The sequence below is a fragment of the Acomys russatus genome, chromosome 8 (assembly GCF_903995435.1).
Source record: "Acomys russatus chromosome 8, mAcoRus1.1, whole genome shotgun sequence".
NCBI classification, from domain to species: domain Eukaryota; kingdom Metazoa; phylum Chordata; class Mammalia; order Rodentia; family Muridae; genus Acomys; species Acomys russatus.
This window is the reverse complement of record NC_067144.1, coordinates 69,362,410-69,389,547: the sequence shown is the minus strand read 5'-3', so window position 1 is coordinate 69,389,547 and position 27,138 is coordinate 69,362,410. Positions and strand designations below refer to the sequence as shown.

General features: G+C 48.5%; 1 protein-coding gene across 1 annotated transcript in view; it reads left to right on the top strand.

Annotated features, from left to right (window-relative positions):
- The first annotated feature begins 518 nt into the window (after nt 1–518).
- Urb1 (URB1 ribosome biogenesis homolog) overlaps nt 519–27,138 on the top strand; it is a 54,948-nt gene continuing 28,328 nt past the window's right edge. Inside the window, exons 1-16 of the mRNA XM_051150235.1 lie at nt 519–775; nt 2,135–2,274; nt 3,334–3,485; nt 4,458–4,590; nt 8,122–8,218; nt 10,598–10,683; nt 11,811–11,945; nt 13,961–14,085; nt 16,627–16,822; nt 18,170–18,307; nt 21,198–21,371; nt 22,083–22,212; nt 22,815–22,931; nt 23,934–24,046; nt 24,686–24,805; nt 26,009–26,125. Coding sequence (XP_051006192.1) covers nt 634–775; nt 2,135–2,274; nt 3,334–3,485; nt 4,458–4,590; nt 8,122–8,218; nt 10,598–10,683; nt 11,811–11,945; nt 13,961–14,085; nt 16,627–16,822; nt 18,170–18,307; nt 21,198–21,371; nt 22,083–22,212; nt 22,815–22,931; nt 23,934–24,046; nt 24,686–24,805; nt 26,009–26,125 — 2,115 coding nt within the window. The 5' untranslated portion in view covers nt 519–633. The remainder of the gene's footprint in view (nt 776–2,134; nt 2,275–3,333; nt 3,486–4,457; nt 4,591–8,121; nt 8,219–10,597; nt 10,684–11,810; nt 11,946–13,960; nt 14,086–16,626; nt 16,823–18,169; nt 18,308–21,197; nt 21,372–22,082; nt 22,213–22,814; nt 22,932–23,933; nt 24,047–24,685; nt 24,806–26,008; nt 26,126–27,138) is intronic.

Here is a 27,138-nt window from a genome sequence, read left to right as displayed (position 1 = left end):
CAGCTAGGGCCTCTGGGCAGTAAGTCCACCTGACGTCAGGCCCTTGAGAATCGCCCCGCTTACACGCAGCGGCTTGAACTGACAAAGTAAATGCCTTGTTGTTCAAGGGACATCATTAGGACGCCCAGAGATTTAAAACAAACAAACAAACAAGAAAACAGAGTTCTCCGTGCTGCTTCGTGCTCTTTATGGGCATCGGGGAGGTGGCCTTCGGGAAGGGTCTGGGAGTTCTTCCCGCTCAAGGACCCCAATAGGAGAAGCGCTTTAACCGCCCAGACTGACGCAGCTAAGGGTGTGTGTCTTGGCGTGTGGTGCGCTTTTTCCATGCAGGCAAAGCACAACTGGTTGGCAGCGGGTGAGGAATCCCACGCCCTCCAGGCCCCGCCCCAGCACTAGGCCCCGCCCACACTCGCCCAGAGGTCCCGCCCTCCAGGTGTTTTTCCTACCTACCACCCGCCCCCTCTGCAGGCCCCGCCCTTTCCGTCCTTCCTCCACCCGAAGGCCGACTCTTCGGACCGGCTTCCCGTCTTAGGCTCCGCCTTTTCCTCCAGCATGCTCCTTCCCTGCCTCCAGCGTTTCCGGTCGCGTGGGTTATCATAACGTGCTGTATTTCTCGGGCCGGCGATTTGGACCATGGGGGTCCCCAAAAGGAAAGCCTCAAAGGGCCCGGACGGCGCGGCGTTCCGCGCGGGCACAGCCAAGCGAGCCCGCGTGGAGGAGCTCACGGGCGTGCGGTTCAAGACCCAGCTGAGAGATGCGCAGGGCCCTGGGCATGGTGAGTGAGGCCGGCGGGCCGGGCAGGCCAGACTGCTCATCTCATCTTCAGGGCATTGACAGAGCCACGCCCCCGGCTTGCGGCGAAACCGAGGCTCGAGGCCCGGGTGATTGAGCATGTAGGGCCACTGCGTGTCCAATCTTCTGTGGCCTCACATTTCTCTTCGGGGCAGCGACCCTAGACACCTCCAAAACCTCTTGGTTGTGGTTGTCAGTAAAGTAAAGGAAGAATCCTTGTTCACACTGCAAACCTTTACCGAGCCCCTGGCAGCGAGTCCGCCTGTTCAGTGAGACAGTTTGGGCTGTCAGTAGCCGTCCCCTTAAGCACTCCTAACCAACTGTCAACCCTGATTAACGGCGTGATGGGACCTGTAACAAGTTCTGTAAGTTCCTCCCACTCCTTGTCAAGTGATTAGGATTGGACCAGATTCTTAAAGAGGCCTGAATGTGAGCAGATGCCATCTCAGAGCTGTCAGCTTTGAAGGGTTTTCTTTGTATTGCGTGTGATGCCATTAGCCCCTTTATACTTTATGTAAGCCCAGTTAGGTAGGTCCCTTGCACGTTTCATACAGCAGGTGCCAGAGCTCAGCATTCAGTGACTTGCCCGCCACCATGGAGCTAATAGGTAGCCACTCTGGGATGTAGATCCTGCTGTTTGGCTTAGACGTATGTTCTCACCTGGTATGTTCAAAGCGTGAGAGGCCTTGCTCCTTGCTCCTCAAACCTGACCAGACCTTACAGAATGGCTTGGACCAGCCACATTAAGCTGCTGTCTGAGAGGAAAGATGTGGTTGGCTCTCTTCAGCTCCCAGCTCTCACCTTCAGTATCATGTCCTCTTCTGGGACTCGAGTCAGGATTGCAGCCCGAGTTTGCCCACCGCCAGCCTCTTTCCTGTGTTGCCTTCACTTGAGTGTTTTCATAATGTCCATGTGGGTTCACTGCCAAGAGCTACGAAAACCAGACTGCACACCAGATGCTAAACAACTTTTATGTTCTCGCAGTTCTAGAAAGAACCCAGTACCGTGTGCATGAAGGCTCATCCTGCACTGCACACAGGTGCCTCTTATTTTGTTGTCATACGACCTCACGTCTTTATAGAGGTTCTCTCTCTCTCTGGTGCCCTTTCTTATTAAGACATCAGTCCTATGGGAGTGGGGCAACAACCCGATGGCCTCTTACAAGCCCTGCCTTGTAGGAGTTAGAGCCTTAACATGAAACTTCAGCTCAGTGGGTTCTGTGCCTCTGTGGTTACATCAGTGGTGTGTGGGCATCACAGAAGAAGGGAAGCACGGTATAGCAGTGGCTCTGATGGTTTCTGAGGAGACTGTCCTGTTCATCTCTCTTAACTCTTTATTTCAGCTTTGGAAGCCTTCGTCTCCGCTGCCAAGCAGCTCCCACAGGAAGGCATGTGTGATGTTGTCGAGGGCTACATCAAGATTTCCATGGAGTGTGCGGAAGTTTTCCAGCTCCTGAGCGGAGAGAAGAGGCCCGAGAGTGAAGTAGGTGATTCCTTAACCTGCATGCTGAAGAGAAGTCAGTGTTGTGTGGCACTGAGCATGGCGAGGGGTGATGTCCGTGTCTTGGCCAGTATCAGTCTCCCTCAGAAAGTGACCTCTTGTCCCAGTGCTTGGTTCCTATGGCCTTGAAGACATTGTGATGAGACACAGCAATTCTTCTTTAACAATGTCATAAGTCAAGATTAGGGTTCTAAAATATTTGTAAAATATTTATGTGTACCAGTGCTTTGCCTGTATGTATGTATATATGTATGCATGTATGCATGCATGTATGTATGTGCACCACGTGCATCCTTATTGCCACAGGTAATGAGAATTTCTGGAACTAGAGTACAGACAGTTGTAAGCTGCCATGTGGGTGCTGGGAGCGGAACCCAGATTCTTTTTTTTGTTTGGTTTGGTTTTTGTTTGTTTGTTTGTTTTGTTTTGTTTTTCGAGACAAGGTTTATTTGTGTAGCCTTGGCTGTCCTAGACTCACTTTGTAGACCAGGCTGGCCTCGAACTCACAGAGATCCTCTTGCCTCTGCCTCCCGAGTGCTGGGATTAAAGGCGTGCGCCACCACGCCCGGCTATGAACCCAGGTTCTTTGCAAGAGCAGCCAGTGCTTTCAACTACTGAACCATCTCTCCAGCCCTAGGATTATAGGTTCTTAGAGTGTACTGGGTTTGCCTTAACAATAGGGCAATGCCCTGGGTTACAGACTCAGAACCTAGGTGGAGTTGATTGGTTTCCAAGAGGTTGAGGATTGGAACTGCCTCTGAGCTTGTTGACCTCAGGACTCTGACAAGGGCGTCAAAGTGAGTGTTCCTCAGAGCAGTGAGCTCCTTCTCGATAGAGCTCCGTCCTTTGCTGTCATCCTGTGAGACTGTGGGCAGCCTCTTGTCTGTTTCTAGCTCAGAGCCTGGGTCTTGGCAGGTGAACTTGGTAAACTCTCCTGCTTCCCTCTGGTATTTTGGCTCAGGATCTGGGGAAGCCCTAACTTTGTAATGCTAGCTAAGGCAAGGATGAAATAATTGATAATGTTTGATTCTGCTTTTGCAGGTGCTGTTAATATTTCAAGTTTTCGAGGCCATTTTATTGAGGACAGCCAGTGATCTTGCGCATTTCCACGTGGTGGGTACCAACATTGTGAAGAAGTTAATGAACAACCACATGAAGATCATCTGTGAATCCTTGTATGCATCTGGTTACAGGTGAGCGGCCTGTCGTATGGCCAGGGACCAGCCTTCGGGCTGCTCTGTTCCTATTACTGAGGCTTTCGGACTGTGTCTCAGCCCTTCCTTCACCAGTGACCAGTGGGGACAGCTGTTGACTCCTTCCACAAAATGTCCCTTCTGCTCTACCATGCTTTCTTCACTGTCCTGGGTCTCAGATATCCTTACCTATCCTGTCCTGCCTAGATAGTTCTCTCTGGCAGTCATGGCTATGTCTTCCTCAGCACTTTGCAGAGGAAAGGCCTACGTGGTCTACACTGACCATCTTGGGTCAGTAACAGTCCCATGTCCTTTTCTGTCTCCATGTCCCACTTTAGTTTTCTGCATGTAGACAAAATGTCTGTGCACTGGCCACAATGGTCTATATCTATTGACTGTTGTCTTCCTCTAAATTTGTGTGTAGAGGATCGTAGCATCTACTTTTCCAGTGTCTAGAACAGTGCCTTGCGTGGAGCCACCAATTCTGCCAGGCTCAGAGCAGAAGGCTGCCAAGAGGACACTTTTGGAGACACCTCTTTGAAGTTGTCTTTTGTGTCCCCAAAGCCCAGTGACTGAGATGTGGCAGCTCAGTGCTCTTATTTCTCTACCTCCCTCCCACCAACCCCCCATCACTATGTAGAAGAGAAAGAAGGTTTGTGGGGAGAGAGGGTGGCGCTCTCTTGGCTCCTTCTGCCTGTTGAGGGTCGTTGGGTTCTTTGGGAAAATACCAATCTCAGTTGTCAGCCTGGTCTCTGCATAGTAAGCTCCAAGTCAGCCAAAGCTGCAGTCGCAGTGAAACTCTGCATCAAATAATGATAACTGTTATTTTCATCTTTGCATTATAATAATCTTTCTTTGGCTTTTTAGTTCCTTTTAAGTTTTTGTTATGTTTACAAAGTGAAAGAGAAGAGCGTTTATGCTGCCATCTTGCCTTCTGGTTCCTGACAAACTCGGTTTCCTGTCCCGGTGCAGGATGGCCCGAGCCTGCCTGGACCTGATGGCTGCCATGGTGACCCAGGGTCCTGAAGCCGCCAGAGATGTGTGCAGCTGTTTTGATTTAAATAAAAAAGCCCTGTATACCCTGGTGACGAAGAGGGATTCAAAGGTGAGGAGCCGGTGTCCACAATTCCCTGCCCTTTGGGGGGCTTTGGTGGTGGTTTCCCTCCTCCCCTCCCTTAGTCCCCACACAGCTGCTGAAGTCCAGGCCGCTGACTAGGGCAGTGCCCTCCCCCGCCCCCACGCCAGGGAACCTGAGCAACTGGGACATCTGAGGAAGATCGGGCCTACCTGAAAGGGACACGGTTGTCTTGGTGGCTTCAGGCTCTGGCCTAAGTGGATAATTTTAAGGCCCCTGTCTTCTGAGTGGATGGAAGAGCCCCTCTCTGCCTCATAGCTTCAAGGACGTAAAGCACTGCAGTCCTCTTCCCATTCTGTCCCCTTTAGAGAAACCTTTGAAGCTCTGAGGCATGGGTCTGTGGTAAATGACCTGTGCTCCTCAGTTATAACCTTTAATGGCTAGAGAATGAGCAGGAATGCTAGGTTTTCAGGAGCACTGCAAGAGTTCACTGCTAGCTTTAGAGGTGACATGGGTTTGCAGGCCTCTGGGGAAGAAAACACAACCAAGCTCTCTAAGCTCCCAGCACAGGGCCAGCTGCAGGTCTTGGTAGCACCTGTTCCTGTGTGCCAGCTTGGCTCCTAATGGTGCTCAGTACTGTGCTCAGCCAAAGCCAGAGTGCTACCCTCCTCCTGAGCCTGGAGCACAGGGAGTGTAGTCCACCCCCTGGCTGAGGTAGAAAACTGCTGCTGTACATCTCCTATGTAACAGGCGGCATGCCATACGTCTCCTGTGTAACAGGCGGCATGCCATACGTCTCCTGTGTAACAGGCAGCATGCCATACGTCTCCTGTGTAACAGGCGGCGTGGTATGTCTCCTGTGTAACAGGTGGCATGCTGTACGTCTCCTGTGTAACAGGCAGTGTGCTTAGCTGTCATTGTATTCCTGGTGATCAACTGCTAGGAAGGAAACCGAAGGGCTAACGGTACCATATAACTGTTAAGGCTCCGTGAGATGAGCCTGGTATTGAGGATTTTACAGAATTACAAATAAGGCAGTCTCTGAGGGAAGAAAGTCCTGTTAGTGTCTCTTAGATGCTTTCTTACCGTGTCAGCAGATTCCTCCCAGTGGCTAAGGGCTTCCATGAAATGAATTTAGCATGAAAGTGCTTGCTGTTTGCACAGTAACGCAAATGTCTTGGCTGGCAGTTGGCCTCAGAGTGATCATCCATCAGATGTCCTCCCTGTCCCCCTGTCTCAACTATCCAAACTGTCTGAGGAAAGTATACTGACTGCTCAGGCCACCCAGCCAGCCTGGACACCATGGAAAAGCCCAGTTAGTGCTTCCCCTCCCAAACCCCAGCTACAGCAGCTGGCTCACCTCGGGCTCTTGGGGGTGCTGTTTTACTCTGGGCTCTGTAAAGTGGAAGGAAGGCCTCATGTTGGAAGTGCTCGTCTCTTCCCTGTGTGAGCTACACAAGCTACCTTAGGTGCTCTGTGTGTTGTGCTCAGTGATGGCTAGACAAGGTTTTTCAAAATATCAGAGGCATTAAAAATAGAGTGGCACAAGGGGCCCCGAGTTCCAGCTTTAGCCAGTGTCAGCCCCCCTCACCCACTTAGTACCCCATCTTTTCACTTGACTTTTACAGCAAATCCCAGGTGAGATTCACATCTCAGTATAAATATTTCAGTATGCACTCTTAGCAGAAAAATGTCTTTTTAAAAACAAAACCACAATGCCATTATGACGCTGTCAACCATTAATAATTTCTCACCATGAGCACCCAGTTTGGTCTTTTGATCTTCCTGACTCAAAAGACATTTTAGTACTTGCTGGTTCATATCTGGGTCCAGACAGGGTCCATATGTTAGCTGCATGTGGTTGATCGGCTTGTCAGGTGTCTTCCGATGTCTCAGCTGTTTGGCTTTCCCTTGTTTACCTCATGCCCTGTAGTTGCTGAGATGGAATCACTTCTGTTTGCAAGGTGTACTTTAAGTGTTGTGAAGAAAGCAGGCCAGGTCTGTTCATCCAGCCAAAGAAAGCACAGTGTGAGTCCTGTGCCAAGAGCAGCCACATGTTCCTGTCTGTTTTACAAAGTGTTTTCCAGAACAAGCCCAGAGAAGTTCAGGATGTTTCCTTTCTGGGATGACAGCCCTGTGAGGTCATAGGGTGGGAGAGGGGTAGGCATAGGCGCCTTCAGTGGGGGTGGGATGCCTTTGAAGGGTGGGCTGGAGATGGAGGCCTGTGGCCGTGGCAAGCCCACGGAGGGTGGGTGCTCTTGTCGCTGAGAGTGGTCAGTCTAATTTCTCAACCGTGTAGGAACCTGAGATTTGAGGTTGGCTGGGATATAGGATGGGAACCAACAAATGGAAACCAGATTCTTTTTCACTTAGAAATTCTTTGTTGGGAGAAGCCACAGGAAGATCTAGGCCAAGTCTATTGTGTGCACATAGTCTAGAAAAATCTAGAGTGACAAGAGTGGGGACTAGAGGTTCTAGGGCCTTGACTCTCAATACTTCAGTGGATGATAGTGATGGTGGAGGTGGAGGTGGTGGTGGTGGAGGTGGATGGAGGTGGTGGTGGCAGAGGTGGAGGTGATGGTGGTGAGGATAGGCTTTTTCTAACTCATTTGCCAAGTGTGACTGCTTCCCCCTCCCTGGCTGGTGATGAGAGCCGAATGAGACTGACAGCAATTCGGTGTTTGCCCTAGAGCCTGGCATGCACTGAGCAGATGCTCAGTAAACAGTGTCACTGTCCTCACCACCATCGCCAGGACTGACTGCTACCACTCTTCTGTTACTGTTAAGTGGGCCAGGGTGGCCTGGAAGGCAGGGATGCTGACTTCTTGGTCTTGCCAGGCGTTCAAGACCGTATTCTCTATAGCCATGCATTAAGGTACTTTGGAATGATTGAGAATTGATGGAGCAGCTGCAGAGACCTGTGCCTTCACGTCCCTGTGTGCCTTAGCATCACTGAGAAGGGAAGCTGATCGATGGCCTGTGACTTCCCCCAGTCATGGCCTTTGTGTCCTGCCTCCCTGGGTCACGCTAATGCCTGTGGACTACATCCTGGCATGCCCATGGGCTCGTAACATGAAGCATCTGTGCTTTGTTTTTTAGTGTAACTTAATAGCTTATTTACAATATCTAATAAAAACCAGATATCACTGTTGGCCTCTCATCAAAAGCAGCACCGTGTCTCCATTATCTGTGGCTTTTCTAAAACACAATAGATTGTTTTCATTAGCAAGCAAGAGGGGGTGGAGCCCAGCAGGACTAAGGATTTTTGGCCCTATTCTAGAATGAACTAAAGAAATTTATGTCATAAGTCAGGACAGGGCACAACTGTTTTCAGCCATACTTTTATATTGAGACTAGGAGTTGAAAAAGAGGGCAAGCAGAGAAGACTTACAGTGTTGGGGATGCAAAGAAAATTTGCTTACTGTAAAGAGCGAAGAAGCCATATGCTAGTATCTGGAGGCAGACCAGGAGGCTGGCGCTGCTAAGCTGAGCGTGTGCATGCCTTCTATGTTCTTGTCTCTAATGGCTGCAGGTAACATGTGAGTCTCTTCTGTCCTCTAGGGGGTGCATGACGTCCGGCTTGCTTACATCCAGTTCGCCCTCTCCTTCCTAATTGCGGGTGACGACACCACTATAGGACAAGTGCTGGAGCTAAAAGGTGGGAGTCCCCTTTGTCCCTTGGGAAAGTCTGAAGTTCGCAAAACTGACCACTAATGGTTTCCTCCGAGAGCCTGCAGCCTCTGCAGCCGCAGTGTGTACTACAGTGCCCAGAGGGCATGTTTGGGGGCCACGGGTTTGAGCAGTTGTGTGTGATGCCTCTGGAGTGCTGAGCACAGCCTGAGAGGCAGGTGAGGAAGTGGTACAGCTTTTGTTCCAGAAGATGCACAGATTCGTAGCCCTGCCTTTTCTTAGTATTTGCATTTATTTCTTTTTATTTGTATGGTGTTTTCCCTGCCTGTATGTCTGTACACTACATGCATTGGCACCTGCAGAGGACAGAAGAGAGTATCACATCTCCTGGGACTGGACTTAAAACCAGTTCTGATCTGCTTATGTGGGTGCTGGGAATCAAATCTGAGTCCTCTGCAAGATCAGCTTGTGCTATTAACCACTGACCCATCTTTCCAGCCCCAGTATGTGCATTTAAAAAAATAAAATATAAAGGACTGGACTATAACTCAGTTGTCTAGCACTTACTTAGATCGTGCAAGGAGTTTGATTCCCTGCATCACAGTAAGTAACGTAGATACATTTCATTGCTGTAATCAGGCTGTGAAGGCACCAGGGAGCTCCAGCTTGACCACCTTCTGCTGACTGCCTCCTTACAACGAGGCTTGCCATAGTTTATTAGGAACACGAGTGTTTTATTTGTCAGTTGCTCGCAGTTCTTTTTGTTTTGTTTTGCTTTTGTATTTTGAGACAGGGTTTCTCTGTGTAGCTCTGGCTGTCCTGGACTCGCTTTGTAGACCAGGCTGGCCTCAAACTCAGCGATCCACCAGCCTTTGCCTCCTGAGTGCTGGGATTAAAGGCGTGTAGCACTGCGCTCAGCTGCTCACAGTTCTAGAACCATGCCCTTATGTTCTGGCAGAACACTGGGCAAGTACTTACAGGAGTCCCCATGTGCTACAGCCAAAGTGGTTGGTGACCCGCCCTTCCCCCTCCCCCAGCACAGGGGTTCTGAGCTTCACACACCAAGTGAGAGTAAGAGTGGAGGTGAGACTAATGTCAGCCTGGGCTGCATGGCACCTCCACTCATGTTGGGGCAGAGCGTGACGACAGGCAGTAGACTGCATTTGCAGAGGGTCCCTGACAGACGTGACACAAAGACAGAGGGAACAACCTTTCATGGTAAGGAAGGCATGGTGGCAGGAGCGCGAGGCAGCAGCTGGTGACAGGACGCGGTGGTCAGGAAACAGAGAGAGAGATGAATGCTGGTACTGGCCGGCTTTCTCCTTTTTTATGCAGTCAGGGAGCCAAGCCCATGGGATGGAATTGCTCGCAAACAGGGTGGGTCTTCCCTTTTGGATGAAACTTCCGAGGCATGCCAGAGGTTTGTTTCCGTGGCAGTTTTAAATCTAGTCAAGTTGAAATGAGAGTGGCCACCACAGAGCCTCAGTTTCCCCCTGATCTTGCCAGGAACTGGCTTCAGGCTGTCATGCTGCTCCCTGTGGGTCATCTCATCTGCCCTCTCTAAAGGATGGCCGAGTGCTCACCACACTGCCCACAGCAGGGTATGCAGGGCAGTTGGGCCTTATGCATCAAGACTTCATAGGCATTGCTCTAGCAATTCCGTGCGTAGTAAGGATCTGAGTAGACGTTTGGTTAGGAGAGAGTTTTTATATACCTGGCCCAAAATTGGACTCCTACCTACCCATTATCAAAGGATGAAGTGAGCAAATTGAGTATTAGTTGTCAGAATACACACTGATGTCAGAGTTTGAGTGACAGGTGGTTGAGTGTAGAGTAGCGGTTCCCGCACACTGGACAGAGCATGTGGCCCGCAGACTCCAGCCGTCAACTCGGACGTCTCACTGTGCTTGCCGTTGAGTGGGTTATGGTTGAGTTGAAATTTATCCCTTTGGTTTGACTTTTAAAAAAGGGGGGCGGGGTATGATTTTTCTTTGTAGAAATTGTGTGTTGCTCTAGGCCAGTGAAACTGCGATTGCTTGGGACATTGTGCCCGTGTCACCTCTAGGTCTGTAGCTATCTTCGTGGTGGAGGAAAAGGGTGAGTCAGAGTGAAAGGCAGACAAACTGCTCCCCTTTGCATCAGTGGGAGAGACGGTCCAAGGGCTGTTGTCACTCTGTGAGTCCTCTAGCGCCAGGCTGCTTTAGCTAATGTTAAATGGGGCGAGTGCTGAGCTTCTTGTAAGTTTTGTGGCCGTTTTACCTTGAGATGTCCATGATTCCCTGTGCCATGGAGCAGGTTTACCATTGAAAACTTGTGTGACAAGTACAGAGCTTTAACTAGGTGTAACATTGTTTGCTCTACGTTTCAAAGTGCCTCTGAGTTTAATTCTTTGCATCTTTATTTTTAGAATTTATCCCCTGCATTTTTAGCTCAGGCATAAAGCAGGATAAGATTTCTACCATCAACATTTTGTTGTCCACACTGAAAACAAAGGTACGTGTCTGCTGTCCAGGGTGTCTTGCTTGTTTTAAGGACGAGTAAAGCCTGGCCCCTGTGTCTCAGGGCTGAGCTTGCAGGCTGTTTGGACAACAGCTTCTTAGGCTTAAGCTCAGTCTTGGTGGGAGTCAGTCCTAGAGCTTTGACCCTTTGGTCAAAGAAGAGCTGACGCTCGCTCAAGCAGCCTGACTCCTTTGGCTACCATAGGAGGAAAGCTGTCTGGCTGCAGTGCTTTAAAAGTGCGTAGAGCATGGGCAGCATTAGTGGGACTTAACATAGTGCCTCTCAGCTAAGGGTACTGGCCCATTCTCTACCTGGGGCGGACATTTGAAGATGTCTTGGAGATAGTTTCGATTGTCTCCGTGAATGGCACCCCTGGTTCCTTATGGATGAGACAGTGATATTGCAACTCATCCCGCAGTGCAGCTCCCAGGGCGGCGGTTGAGTAGCCCTTAAAGTAATATGAACAATAACGTGAGAAGTTTTTTCGCCTACCAACATAGTACCTCTTTTTTCATAACAGTGGTACTCTGTGCTGGCAAAGATGCTGCAAAAATAAGGGCTTTCTTGGAGAAAGTGCCGATCCTCGAGGGTAGACAAGCCTCTGGCATGGTGTGTGAGAGTCTTACATATGGTTTTCTCTTGATACTGAATTTAGGGTTGATGTTTGTGTTAGAACCAGCAAGAACTCATATGGAATGCATGGTCTTGGACTACAGTAACAGGGACTATGAGTGGCTGTGGATGGGCTGAGACCTGGATGTGGGTCCGATTTGTAAGAACCAGTGCCTGCTCGCTACCCGGAGGTGTGGTGAAAGCTGTAGCAGGATGCTGATGGTGGCTTTGCGGGAAATACAAACAGCACAGGAAAGTGACGTCAGCTATGGTTCAGTCCGAGTGCAGAGGGGCATTTAGCCCTCCAAAATGATGCTCTGAGAAGCATCATCCAGAAGGAACATCCAGACCATAAATAAACATAATCCAAGTGTGCATGCTTAGTGGGTGGTCTAAGATGTTTGGGAATTTGGAAAATTCTTGTTTCTCTTCCTATTTCTCCTTGGCAAATTATCTCCATTCGGCATGCAGAGTTTTATAATAGTGTTCCTTCTCTTCTTACTATCCAGGTAATTTATAATAAAAACATCACAAAAACCCAGAAGGTACGTTTCTTTACGGGGCAGTTTCTGAACCATATAGCTTCTCTCTACAACTGGAATGGCGTCATGGATGTTGTTCCAGAAAACACAGAAAGTGCTGAGGTGAGTCTCTGGGTTTCTCTTAGCTTTGCCCTTGTGTGACCTGCGCAGTCGGGAGACAGAGCATCTCAGCCTACCCCAGACCTCTAAGGGAATCCCATTTGATCTGTTTCTTCTGCCTTACAGTTACACAGTTACGTTCTTTGCAAGGTATAATACAATTGCTGTAATATTTTTATTCCAGTCTTAGAGCAATGGCAGTAACAAGAAACAGTTTCCCCTGTGGAGTGGCAGCCAGGCTGGCTGGGCTGCAGTACCTGCCTGGAGGGCTAGAGGGCCCTGCCGGCCCCGTCTCTCTCCTCTCGCCCAGCTCTTTTCCTGTTCAGATATCCAGCTTTGTAGTTACGGTCTCACAAGACCTTACTTCTTGCTTTCGGACAGATAATCTGTACTGTGGCTTTTAACTCAGGAGCTAAGTTAAAACAGTCGCCCTCACATTGACCCAGCCTAGCATTCATTTTGGTTTTCCTTGGATGCTTTTGAATCTAGACTTGGCTAGCCTGGTGAGGGCTGTTTTCCTTTTAAGTCGATGGCACTTTGCCTCTTGAGAGCCTGCCTACTCTTGCTTCCATCGGTCTTGTTAACGTGCCCATGTTCTCCTGTTTTGAACATGCTTTGGTATGTTCCTCATCAGGCAGTCCCACAGGCGCATACAAGCACTCATACATGTGGAATTTTATTCAAAAGTACAAGACAAATTAAGTCATTTTTAAAATTAATAGTTATTTGCTTTATATTCCGACTGCAGTGTCCCCTCCCTCCTCCCCTCCCAGTCTTTTCCCTCCCCCCAATCTACTCCTCTGCCCTTTCTCTTCGAAGCGGAGACCCCCCCATGTATATCAACCAGCCTTGGCATGTCACATTGCAGTAAGACTCGGTGCGTCTTCTCCTATTGAGGTTAGATGAGGCAGCCCAGTTAGGGGAAAGTGCCCCAGAGGCAGACAGTGTAGTTAGAGACAGTCCCTGCTCCCACTCTTAGGAGCCCCACATGAAGACCAAGCTACATAAATGTAACACATGTGCAGAGAGGGCCTAGGTCAGCCCCATGGCTGCTCTCTGGTTGGTGGTTCAGTCTCTATGGGCCCAGGTTAGTTGACTCTGTAGGCTTTTATTTTTTTTGGTTTTTCGAGACAGGGTTTCTCTGTGTAGCCCTGGCTGTCCTGGACTCACTTTATAGACCAAGCTGGCCTCAAACTCAGAGATCTGCCTACCTCTGCTTCCCGAGTGCTGGGATTAAAGGCGTGCACCACCATGCCCAACAGATTAAGTTGTTTTGTTGTTGTTTGGTTTTTGTTTTTGTTTTTGTTTTTTGTTTTGTTTTGTTTTGTTTTTTTTTTTTTTTTGGTGTTTTGAGACAGGGTTTCTCTGTGTAGCCTTGGCTGTTGTAGACTCACTTTGTAAACCAGGCTGGCCTCGAACTCACAGCAATCTGCCTTCCTCTGCCTCCCGAGTGCTGGGATTAAAGGTGTGCGCCACCATGCCCAGCCCAAATTAAGTCATTTTTAGTCTTTTAAAAATAGAAGTTTAGCCAGGTGGTGGTGGTGCATGCCCTTAATCTCAGCACTCAGGAGACAGAGGCAGGCAGATTGTTGTAAGTTCGAGGCCAGCCTGGTCTACAAAGTTAGTCCAGAACAGCCAAGGCTACACAGAGAAACCCTTTCTTGAAAAATTGAAAATAAGAAAGAAGAAGAAGAAGAAGAAGAAGAAGAAGAAGAAGAAGAAGAAGAAGAAGAAGAAGAAGAAGAAGAAGAAGAAGAAAAAGAAGAAGAAGAAGAAGAAGAAGAAGAAGAAGAAGAAGAAGAAGAAGAAGAAGAAGAAGTTGTTTAAACTCCTCTTTCCTAGAGAATCCTTTATCTTGATCAGTGCGAATCTGTTCCCTGGGGTTTTCTTTTTGAATTGATGTCAAGTATTTGATTTAAAGTATCTCCTTAGTTGTTATCATCAGGTGTACTTCCCTGTTTTTATTCTGTAGTTATCACTAAGGACGTTGGAATTGATAGTTTGTTAAACCCTCCTAGGTGTCTGCTGAAGAGGCAGGGAAAGCCATGGTGAGGGACCTCGTCCATAACTTCCTGGTGGATCTGTGTTGTTCTCGAAAGCACGGGATTAGTTTTTATGATGCCTCTCTGGGAACGTCTGGCAGGTAAAGTGCATTGCTCTGTGAAGCCCTGTGTGTGTTCCGTAAAGGGTGGCACATCGTCACTGCACGGTGGGAACCAGCTAAGTGGTAGAATTGTGCTGCAGAGAGTCAGAATCATGGACATAATTAACCTCATCTTAGGGTGACTGTAGGAGGCTTAGAGATGGTCTGTCCACGGTGCCCTTGAGGGCCGAGAGCTCACAATAGCAGCGTAGGCACACAGGGAAAGGAGCATTTATTCTCAAGCAAGTAGTACGCATGCATGCATGAGTATATTTAAAGACAGCAGTGTCCCCTGGATCTGAGACAGAGGCCCTAGAGTGGACCTTCCTAGTGAAGATGGTCCTGCCGACACAAGCTATACAGCAACCCTGAGCTCTGTTACCCCAGTTTTGCATAAGAGGAAGGCAGCCATAGAGAGGTCCCAACACTTACTTTGTGAGTGGCAGAGCTTACACTGGTGCTGGAAATCTGATTCCAAAGCTGATCATGTTTTTTATTTCCTAGTTCATAGTTAAAAGATTCTATCAACAAGAAAAGGAGGTCGAAGGGCTTGAGAGATGGCTCAGAGGTTAATAACACTGCCTGTTCTTCCAAAGGCCCTGAGTTCAACTCCCACCAACCACATGGTAGCTCACAACCATCTATAATGAGATCTGGTGCCCTCTTCTTGTGTGCAGGTGTACATGCAGGCAAAACACTATATACTTAATAAATAAATAAATCTTTAAAAAAAAAAAAAAGAAAAGAAAAGGAAATCCAAACCTAATGGTATTAATTCTTTTGAATATATTTTTGTAGTCAGAAAATTATGTCCATATTGTTTTTTGTGGGGACCTCTATTCAGTGGTAAAGAGGTAAGCTTGATTTCTAGTCTTTAGAATTTCTTTTTAAGAATTCAGGCTGGGCATTGTGGCACACGTATTTAATCACGGCATTTGGGAGGTAGAGGCAGATGAATCTCTGAGTTGAAGGCCAGCCTGATCTAAATAGTGAATTCCAGGACAAGCAAAACTATATAATAAAGAGACTGTCTTAAAAAACAAACACAAAAGAATTCAGTTGCTTATAACTTGTAACTGGAACAGCTGTGGGGCATGACTAATACCTTTGACATGGTGGCATGTTGTGAAATCTGCTGTGTCTATGGATTTATTTTTAATATTTATTTTCTATTTTTGTTTTCTTCTGTGTGCTGGGAATCAAACCTAGAGCTTTAAGCATTCTGGGCAAGTACTCTACCCCTGTGCCATATTCCTATCCCTGACTTAAAAATAAAATTAAAAACTTAGTAGCTTTTTTTCTCAACAGAATGAACTCATTTTCCTGTTAAGTGCAACTTGAGGATTTTAGAATCCAGTACAATGCTAGAACTCTCAGAACCCTGCTACCTGCCCCCAGGGATTGCTCCTCAATTACTGCACCCCTGAGAAAGATGGTCACTTAGTAAGCATTAGAGCATTAGTTGGAATGCTGTGAGGCTGCAAAAACCTGTAGTTAATGTGGATTTTTGAAACCATTGGCAAACAATAAGTGTCTGTATTTAGGGGCTGCAGAGGGAACAGTGTGCTGTTTGGAAATGGAAAGAAGTGAAGAGTTCAAACCAAGGTGCCCAACAGTCATGGGGCTCATCGCCTTGTTGCTTGTGGTCCCCATGCAGATGTCACAGCTCAGGGACGTGGACCCTTGTAACCTGCTCAAGTAGCCCTCTGTTGTCACTGCCTTTCTGCCTGGCCAAGGTTTCTGTGACTTTTCACCAACACGTATAGTTACTTTTGTGTTCCTAGTCTGATTAGTGAGATATAGGAAGAGCAGAAGCTGGTCATTCCTAGGATGGTGGCTGCTATACCCTGACAGGGTGCCCACACAGAGCACAAAGTGGCAAGCTTTTCTGTGAGGGCCAGATAGAATGAATATAAAGTGTGATAGGCCAGTCTGTGACTACCCAGCACTGTCCTGTGACACTGAAGTGTCCATAGACAGGACACATGTCAAGTAAGACTTTAAAGGTAGGTGGTGGCCCATAGTGTAACAACCCTGGTGAGCTGGTTAAGAGCGGATGGCAAAGCCCAGGTACAGCTGGATGCTCTGGCTGCTAGGGTCAAGCAGATGTGGGAAGTCGTCTTAAGGCTGTGCTCGGGTGAAGCCTAGAGCCCTGAAGCTTCAGCTATAGAGATCCTGGCATTGGCGCTTCCCGTTGGAGGTTTAATGCCAGCAGGCTTTTTTCCTGCTTGCTTTTGGTTGTTGACCAGGCTGGTCCAGAGCTTGTGCATTTAAAGTGATCTTCCCTCGTCAGCCCCTCGAGCAGCTGGGGTTTCAGGAGTTTGGACACACCGTGACTCTTCCTTCTCTAGGACTCCAAGTAGGATGAACTAGAGACCCTTGCAGCCAGTCAGAAGTAGAGGAGGGTGATTAAAGCCCTTGGGTGGCCCCTACAGGCCAAGGCCTACCTGGTCAGGTCCCCTGGCACCATCATGTGACTCCAGTGCTCGTGTATTTGAACTTCTCCTGCTGACCTCTCCGGTCTTGTCTTGTTCCTAACAGAGGAGGCAACCTGACACTCCTGCACTTCCTGTTGAGTTTGAAAACTGCAGCTGAGGATGAGCTGGTGGCCTCCCTGGTGGTGAACATTCTGAAGGTGTGCCCGGACCTGCTGACCAAATACTTCAAGGAAGTCACCTTTTCCTTTCTCCCAAGAGTGAAGTCCACTTGGCTAAACAACGTGAAGCTGCTAAACAAGGTACAGCGCTCAGCGGAGCTGTCAGTGGGCAGCGCACAGGCTGGGGGGCTGGCCATGCGCGCGCTGCTCTGCTGCGATGTGCATGAAGCCTGTCAGGGCTGCGGGTCCTTCAGGTCACGGGATCTGGTGGCTTTCCCTCTGGGAGCATTGGCTTCCCACTAGGCTGCATTGGCAGTTCTCCTTTGTGACTCAGTTGCACTCATTGCTGAGTTTTGGGAATCACAGTTTAGGCTAGTATCAGTGAAGTACCAGCAGCACAATGGGTGGGACAGCAGGGGGTGACGCGGTGTGTGATGGTGTGTAGGGACAGCAGGGGGTGACGTGGTGTGTGATGGTGTGTAGGGACAGCAGGGGGTGACGCAGTGTGTGATGGTGTGTATTAATCCCTTTCCAGCACCTCCTCTTCTTCCAGCATTGGTCTGGATCACATGTCCCATTCTTGAATGCTTGGGACCAGAAGGGTTTGCATGAAGTGCGAGTGGGTGGATTTGTAATTTTTGTGTAACTCTGCAAGGTCTTTGCAGACGCAGTGACCCTACTGTGTCTTCTCACTCATAGCACTAGGGTTGCAGAACATGCACAGCCATGCCTGGTCTTTATGTGGGTTCTTGGATGTTGAACTAAGGTCCATCCATATATTTGTACATTGTGCATCGCACTCACTGAGGCAGCTCTAGACAATGAATCTGAAATGCTGTCAGATATAAAACTTGAGCCTCATGTTGGCCTTCAAAGAGCTGTGAACTTTGGATTTGCCGATCATACTTAACTATAAATAAAAGTAAATGGAACTGTAGTAGTAATGCCTGATGTGCTAAGTGTGTTTTCTGATTCATGGCCATCCTGTTGGCAGCATTTCCATGACTATTGGCTTGTGTCACAGTTTGGTCCTGGCAGTATCTGTAAAACCGGCTTTTTATACTCTCATGGTCTCTGGCTTTCTTAGAGTGCCTATGTGTGTAGGCCTCCTGGGTCCCATGAGAGGCACTCACCTTGGCCCAGCATCTGTCCTGGGATCCACTTCCAGTGCGGTCCAGCTTCGTGCTGCTGAGGGGGCTCTTGTGTGGTATTATAGCTGGCTGGAGTCCTTATGATGTAGTTTGCTGTTGTGTGGCAGTAATCTCACTGAGGTCCAGCTTTGACAAATCCTTAGCACATTTGTAGGTTAAGTGTCTCCCTCTAAAGGGTTTTCATGAAGCTTTAAAAGGATGGCAAGTTTGTCAGACAGCTGCCAAGTGAGGCAGTGACTGGCAAGGGAAGCCTGTGTAGTGATGTACACGTGGGCTTGGGATACTTACAGTTAGTACTGTCTTCCGCTCATAACTCTGTCTTTCTTCCCTTTCACAGATCTATGAGGCCCAGCCAGAGATTTCCCGGGCCTTTTGGACCAGAGAGTTTATCCCCTTGCCGAGGCTCCTGGCGATGGTGATGGTAACCACAGTGCCTCTGGTGTGCAATAAGATCATGTTCACTCAGGCATTAAATGTAAGTCACAGGGAAAGAGATGGCTCAATGGTGGAGGGCACTGCCCTTCTGGATGACCCAAGTGTAGTTCCCAGCACATGTTGGCTTGCAACCATCTGTGGCTTCCGTTTCAAAGGATCTAATGCTTAGGTTTGGGAAAACCATTCGCCTGTGGTTAGCCTTTGCTTTTGGAGGTGACTACCATGGTGTCCTCAGCTTTGCTTCAGCATACTGTGGGGATGGACCCTGTCCCCCTACCCTTCTGTAGTCCTGTGTGAGTATGGGGAAAGGTTGGAGGAAGGGACGTTTCCGGAGATAGTGGGGCCAGAACTTCCAGCCAATCTCTTATTTCTTTCAAGGGCCTTTTGGACCAGGTGTTAAGATTTCTGGGGAACATTTACTTTGAGGAACAGCTGTTTTCAGACAGTGCAGGAGGAAAGAGTGATACTTAAATGTCACATTATTATTTAGTGGCTGAGAGCACTTGCTCTTCTTCCAGAGAACCCAACTTTAGTTCCTAGGACCCATATTTGTCTGCTCACAACTGCCTGTAACTCCAGCCTCAAGGCATTTGACACTATCTTCTGGCCTCTGCAAACACCTGTGTGTGTACACACACACGCGCGCGCGTCTTATTTCTGGTAGAGTTCCCCATATCCCTTCAGAAGTAACTTTCTGAGGGCTCCTGGTTTTGGCCACAGTGTCCTGGTTTTGCTTGAATAGCTGTGGGTGGTTGATGCACCCAGGACTGGAGTCTGCCAGCCCAGTCTTCGCCCAGTGCGGCCCGTGGTCTGTGATGTGAGCAGGACTGGGGGCTGTGGTGCTCTGCACAGGTGTGTGTGGTCTCAGGATGATGGGGGCTGTCACTGCAGAAGCACTTGAAAATTGGGTCAACTCCTGAGACTGCAGTGAATCCTTTGGTGTCCATCCAGTGTCCATGCTGAGTGTGGGCAGCACATGAAGAGAGACGGGCCTGTGTGGGACTGGGCAGAACGGCCTTGTTTTCTCTTTGACATGTCATCCACAAAATTAAGTCCCGTCTGTTTGTGGAGAGATGAATGTTTGTTTCCCAAGGGGCCTCAAGAACATGGGGAAGAGCCCAGCAGGTGCTGTTCCTTGCACCTCTTTTGTACTTTCCTGCTTAGTCCTGGCAGTCATAGGAAAGGCTGCTCTTTGTTTCCTCCACCAAGGGTTGTATCTCTACAGGGGTGTTCTTTCTCCTGGACTGAGTGGCTCAGGAGTGTCTGAGCACATAGCTAACTCTCCTGCTGGCAGCCATTCTGTGAAATGGCCACAGCCTTGTCCACTATACCCACAAAGCCCTTCCCAAGGCCTGAGACTTCTCATGTTGGGGACACGTTGGTATGAACATGTCCTAAGGTTGCAGGTATGAGTTGTCCTGTGCTCTGCTGTCACCTGTGCTTTCCTCTGAGAGTCGGAAAGGGGGTATTTACTGTAGAAATGGAAACGAGAAGAGTCTTGAACCCTGAGTTAGTTCTGTACTCCCTGCACTGTGGGCACTTGAGAACCCTTTTTAGGGCCCGCCTTTGAAGGAGTCCCAGCTGGGTTTCAAATGTGCCTCTGTGCTTAAGTGTACAGCATTTGCTTAAAACTACCTGGAAGGCTGGGTGGGGGACGAGGCCAACATAGACATTAAGCTAAGTCAGAAACCCTTTTGTGTTTCCTTGTAAATCTCTCCTATTCCAGCCATAGCTCCACACACCCTAACAGGGATGGGACCATGTGGAGTTCTTGAAAGGTGCACTTCTGCTAGAATTGGTATAGGGCCAGGGACTCCACTCTATACCAGGAGACCAGCATGGCTGGTGGCTCAAGAACACACTGCTCCTGCTCAGGATCTCAGCCCGTTCCTCCTTTGATAATAGGATGTATGGGTCCTTGAGCATTACGCAGGCTCTTTGGTCATTGAGGACCTTGACACCCTTCTTGGTCGTCCTCTAACTAGAAGTCTGTGACACAGGTTGCTTTCTGTGTTATTCCGTCATCTGTCACTATCACAGCACCCTAAGTTGTGTACTTGTGCACAGCTTTAGAGGCCGAAGTCCAAGATTGAATAGCCTTGTGTGTTTAGGCTTCCGTGAGGCCTCATGTCCCGTGTCACGAGCAACAGTGGATGAACAAAAACAGTGGATGGACAGTGCTTGCAGACTGGGTGGGCACACATGATGAGAAAGGGTGCTGGAGATCAGGGAGGGGACTGGTTTAAATGTTTTGTTTTTGTAATAGCTTGGCCTTCAGCTTATGGTGGTCCTCCTGCCTCAGTGTCCTGAGCACTACAATTATAGGAATGCACCAGTCAGCCCTGGCTCAGTTTTGTTTTTGTTCTAATAACACTTCCTCTTAGAAAACAACTCATCCCTTGAGAACTGGGAATGTGTGACTTAAGCCTCCTCAGTGGTCGTGCCTCCTAAAAGTTGTGTCACTTCTCATATTGGAACCAGGCTTCTAGCATATAAACCTTTGTGGGGCAGATTTTATCTAAGCCGTCACAGTTGCTTAGTTGTCATAAAGGTGGGTTTCACCGTGAACAGCCTGACATGTTTTTTTGCCTTCTTTCTACCTTCATGTGAGTGCTTCTTATGGACGCCAAGTGGCTGCTGGGGAGATCTGTGCTGTCACTGCAGAGAGTCTGTAATCAGCCAAGGGCTGTCGGAGAAGTACATACAAAACAGATGCACCCTGGGACTCCACCTTGAGGAGTGCGTGCCTGGTGGCTGCTGTAGTCAAAGCACATAGACGTCTCTGGGGCAGGTCCCCAGCCACCTCTTCTCAGTGCAGAGTTCAGCCGTCTCTTATGCTTTTCCCTAGTAGCAACCTGAGGAGCAAGAGCTGCCAAGCCGCTGTCCACTTGGAGTGGACACTTGTGAATGTAACTCTCTTTTCTTCCTAGCTGGACAGCATACCCGTGAAACACTCAGCGTTCTCTCTTATTTCGGTCATTCTGAAGAGAGCATTAAAAACAGTTGACCACTGTCTAGATAAAGAGGCGTGGCAAGACTCAGGCGTTTACACAGCTGAGATGATGGAAGAGTTTGTTCAGCTCTTCAGAGAAGCCTTGAGCAAGGTGGGTGCAGGTCCAGGTTTGAGTTTTCACCGCAGACCCACTCACCAAACACAGAAGAGGGAAAGGGCTATCCTGGGGACAAGGGATGTGTCCTCTTAGCCACTAGAGAGTAGAAGCTAGCAGTGTCCTGGCCCAGCACTCCAGAGCAGCTGATGAAATGTCTGCTTTATAGATCTCAGTTAGAATAGGTCCTTGAGTGAGCTAGGCGGCAGGCTATGACTTGCATAGAAACAGTGCATTCTGGCGGGACCCGTGGCTCTTCAGTGGCTGTTCTGGTGGGACCCGTGGCTCTTCAGTGCCTGTACTGTGCTTCTTCCCCCGCCCTGTAAGTGCACACACACCCTGAGGTACTGTGGCTCTAGTAAAAAAGGTGGCTGGAGGAGCCATGTTTTCTCCCATGGCTAATTCTGCTGCTAAGGTATGGCTTCTGCACACTGGCCAGCAGCATGGAGCACCCTGGTGGTGCTTGGCAGGTTACTGGAGCTGTTCCACTGTTGGGTTCAAGTGAAAGAGTGAGGGCAGTTCTAGGATCTCCTGCAGAAGCAAGCTTACAGGGATGAGCCTGTTGTCACCCACCCATGTACTTGTGTGCATTATGCTGTTCACACCCGCTGGTTCCTCCCTCTCTGGCTGTTAGTGCATTCTGTTCATTGATTTTTTTCCTGTGTTTCAAATGACTGGTTTTTCTCTTTGCTTCTCTTGCTCACTTAGATTTTGCCAGATCTGAACACGGTTGTTTGGGTCTGGCAGTCACTTCAAAAGCAAGAGGTTAAGCAGGACCATGGGAAAGGGAAGAAGAGTGCTGGGAAGCCTGGTGCTGAGTCCGACGCAGTCCAGCACGGTGAGTGAAGCCTTAGCAGCCTCTGATCTTGGCCTGGGACGAGATGGCAGGCAACCAGGGTAGCTTTTCTGAGAGGATACCCAAGTAGTTCTGTGTCACAGCCCCTCTGCCTAGGAAGAGCTCTTGTATCTGTTTTTGCTTAGGGAGATGCAGTAGATGGAATTGTAGGTTGAATTTTAGTATCTATTAGAGATGCATTCAGTCTTCATGCCTGCGCCATGCCTCTCTGAAGATTTGACCAATCATGTTGTGTGAATGGGTGAGGACTCTTGGCTGCTGTGCACATGGAGGTGAACTACAAGGCCCCTCTTGTGTTAAAAATTGGTATCGGCCAGGTATGGTTTTCCATCTTTAGACAACACAGGGCAGTCCTTGCTGGTATCCCTACAGCTCAGACGAGGGCGGGAAGCCCAGACGCAGCTGTGAAATGGACTTAAGACCCTGTCTATGGAACAGTGTCAGCCCTGTTACCACATTGACCTTTAAGTCTAGTTACTACATTTCCTGTAGCTTATGGCTAGGGCTGTAACATGAATGCTCACCTGATCGGGGAACAAATTGCAAGTATTTGTCCTAATGTACTCTGTCTCCCTTTGGTGCAGATGATGCAGAAACCATTCTTCTGAAAGCCATTTTGCTCCAGGTCATATGCCTTTACCAGCAGGTTGTTCCCCACATGGTCACACAGTACAACTTTGACTTCAGCAAGCTCCTGAAAGGTGGGTCGTAAGGGACTACAGGCAGGCTGCCTGTTTGTGCCAGTGAGATAAAGGACATTCCAGGAGCTGAGGATCAGCAAGGGCTGTGGGCCATCTACCAGAAGATGTAGTCCTCCACTGTTGTTTATTTTTATCACTGCTTTGTTTAATAGCTGGGCTCCCTAGTCAAGTGAACTAGGGTAGCAGTGAGAGTGCAGAAGGGAAAGCCAGCCAGCCTGGGCGAGCTGCTCAGGGTTGTCCCCAAACCAGGCCATTTGATACTTACTCCAGGGTGGGGGTACAAGGGGACAGAAGAAAAGAGAGCCCTGTAGAAGGGACATGCCATCCTGTGTGTGCAGAGGCGCACTGGGTACAGTGCTTCATGATTTACCCCAGTGAGTGGGGTTCAGACCACCTCATAGGAGAGTGTTGTTGAGCTTGTCTGGACATGGTCCTTGATGGTCAAGTTTGCCTAATAAAGTTCACTTTATAGTTGGGCCTATGGAAGATGACTTGCAAAAAAATGGCATTCTTGGAATTTATGTAAAAGTTACTGAGATAATTATTTTCGAGACTGGTAATTAGCATTTTAATCATCAAGGGTGAAAGTTGTCTTTCCCATGAGGATACGAAATGTATAAATGTGGCCGTGTAGGGCTTAGCAGCTCTATCCTTCCCAAGCAAGGGAGGACTCTAGAGACCAGGCTAGAGGGTAGGTCCATGCTCAGGCTTGATGGTCAGCTTCCTGCCACAAAATACCTCACTCGGAGGCAGTGTGGTGTGGGATAGTATGGTGACTTCAGTTATAGGACAGGCTGGGATTAGCTGAGGGACAGACAAGGGCTGCTTAGGATATGTAGAATTTGGATAGCTATTAAGTGGGGGCGGTGTCAGGTGAGATGCGTTTCTCACAGCCTGAGCAAGGGCACACGGAATGCAGGGAACAGACCGGATCTCTCTTTTTCTTCTCAGTCAGGGTATCAGCTCTGGGTAACCTTGTGCTTTCCCGATCTTTATCTGCAGGCGTCATCTCTGAGCAGGGCCCTCCTGAGGAGGTCCCTCCCATCCTACAGCACCACATGCTGAAGGTGGCTCTGGAACTTCCTGCTAACAAGTTTTTGTGGCTAAGGGCACAGGTAGGAAATACGCATCTCCAGTCTTCTATCAACTTGCTGGGCTGCCTTTCCTTTCCTTCTTTCCACAGATCTTGTCAGTTAACACTGTGGGAATAAAACACATCACTTTTCCTTTCTTCTGACCCTGAAAGAACCCACTGTGTGTATAAGTGCCAATACGCAGTTCCCTGCTACTGCTTCCATGTAAAAACTGTGCATAAGAGCCAAGCCACTGTATGATCTGAGCTGCTCAGAAGCACACGTAATCATGCTGGTCACCCTCAGTGCACAGGAGGGACAGCATCTGGGGTTTGAAATGCCTGCCGACCTTCCCTCCGGAGTGAACAGTCTGGTCCTAGAAGCTGCTGCCGAAGACGTGCAAACACCATGCCCAGTATCTGCCAGGGTTCCGCCAGCCTCAGCTCTCGGCTGGCGTGGCAGCACCCCCACTGTGGCCAGCGGCCCACAGACGTGCTTGTGTGCTGCTGCTGCTGGAGCATTTGAATGATGTAAAGTCCCAGTACTCTTCTCTGAGTGGTAGTTAAAGTGAGACAGAGGGAAAAGCGTGGCAGTGTCCTGAGCGCGCAGCCACTTGTTTGCTCAGCAAGTAACGGCCCTTGTTAATTGTACTAACGGTTTGAGATGATGTCCAAACCCTAGGAAGGCCCTGAGGCAGAAATCATTGGGGGAGAACGCTCTGTGTTTTACCTGCTCATGAAGATGTTTGTGAACAGCAGCCATTTACAGCTCAAGTCGTCCACTAGACTGCTGGTCATAAAGGTCAGTCTCCTGTGGCAGTTTCTCATCTGACAAGTATTGACATGACTTTCCTTATAACAGATAATTTAGAAGGTGTTTAGAAGGAGTATAGTAGATTTTTGTGGGTTTTATTTGGAGTGTAGTAAACTTTAATTTTTATAATGTTTATTTTGTGTCTGTGTGTATGTGTAGGGGCTGGAAGGTAAAATATGAAACAATCAGTCACAGCTAGCACAGTGTGGACTCTGCATATATTCTGTTCCCATGGGAGACTTCCAGAGCTGTGCCTTCTCCCTCCCTCCCACACTGGGCCTTCTCTGGGCCTTTCAACTTTTTGACTCTGTCCATCACCTACAACTCAGGTGTCCGCAGGGTCAGTATGCAGGAGCAAGGACTTGGTTCTCTTCTCTTCGTTCTTGCATGTGACACTCACTCTCCCAGAATCACTTTACCAGCCAGGCATCATAATACACACCTGCAGTCCAGACTCAGTGGGTGTGCAGCCACATTGCCATACCCAGTCTCAAAAACACCAGCAGTGACAGTCAGTGCACTCAGTGTGCCAAGATGTGGTTTTTTTCCTTGAGGGGCTGATGATGTTGCTGCATTTTGAGCTTACCTGAGCTGCTTGAGGCCTACCCTGTTTGAGTCCTGCTCCTTGTCGTCATTTCCTACTGGCCATTTAGCTATGAACTCTACCCCAGCCAGATGTCATGACTAATAACTGTGGAGGTGGAATTGACAATGGCGGGGGGTGGGAGGGGGTTGGTGCACACTGTTGTGGGGCTCTGTGCCATAAGAGCACTTAACCTCCCAGCCTCCTATAGCCTCAGGTTGTCATTTATTTGGTGAACTGAGATCCTGCCTCATACCAGGCTCTACCATGGTTGGAGTGGTGTGCTTCTTCCATCAGGCTAAGGGTCAGCTTGCACATGCTTATCTGGCCTTTGTGAAAATCCAGATGAAAACGAGTTCCTTGAGAACACCTGGATCATTCTCCTTACTACACACTTAGGAAAGAAAGGAAGTACACAGCAGTGAGAGCAGAACCATGTTGTCCCCAACGGGTCATGGAGTGATCTCTTTGCCCTGTGCCCTCAGCAGTTGGGGCTCTGTCTTGGGAGACTAGCTGGTACACCTGTAGTCTGGCACATTGGTTTGGAACTTGCAGCTGCACAGAAAACAGGTTGTGTTCTGACCCTTTCATGGCTCCACTACCAACAGATTCTGCGGGACACAGGTGTGTTCGAACACACCTGGAGAGAACTGTCACTGTGGCTGGAGCACCTGGACAGCACTGCAGAGGAGCACAAGGAGACCGTCATTCAGTTCCTTGAGCGGGTAAGTGCACATCTGCACGGAGCAGTGTGCTCGGAGCCCCTGACTCGGCCACACCAGCTTCAACACCACAGGGTAAACTGAGTCAGGGCCTAGATCAGCTGCCAGGGCCTAGAAGCAGCTGGCCAATCACCCAACAGACCTTCTCTGAGGGTAACTTTCTAGGCTGGAACTAACAGTGGCTTCCACTGACAGTGGTAAGCAAAGGGGACAGAACTGATTGGTTTTGGTGGTGGGCCAGAGCTAAAAGCTTCCTGGTGGTAGCAAGCATCTAAAAAGGAAAAGGAGAAAAAAAGACCGTGTATACACACATACACATACACACACGGCAAATAGAGCAAACTCCAAAGATGGAATTTGAACCCAAGACCATGTACACACACACACACACACACACACACACACACACACACACACACACACACACACATCTTTGTGGATGGAAAAAGATTCCAACCTCTCCAGCTACAGTCAATAGACACATATATACAGTTGATGGATGGAACAAACTCCAAAGAACGAGTTCCAACAACTTTTACTATTTGTCCCACAGCTTATATATCCCAGCAAGATCTTTCAAGAAGTACACAAATCACAATGTGGTTACATTCTGTTTCTCTTTAAGTGAACAAATACAATGAGTATATGTAATAAAAACATGTTCCCCAATACCCTCACATGATCAAATGTTTTACATATTATGGGTGAGAAACAAATATGAAAAACAAATTATTCTCAAGAACTCATATACATTTGTAACTAAGCAACTTGTTATATATTAACAAAGTGCGAGCAAGCAATGTAACTTTTCAGCCAGCTTTTCTTTACCAGCACGCTACAAAGAATCAATTATCTTTAAAAAGTAATCTTAACAAAAATCTTAAAAGACAAACCTTAACATTTATAGAAAAAAAAAGTCAGCTATTTCTACTTTATATCCTCAAGGTGCACATTTACTCATTAATATTTTTATTAAATCCTATCAGGAAGCTGAGGGCAAAAATGGGTACAAGAAA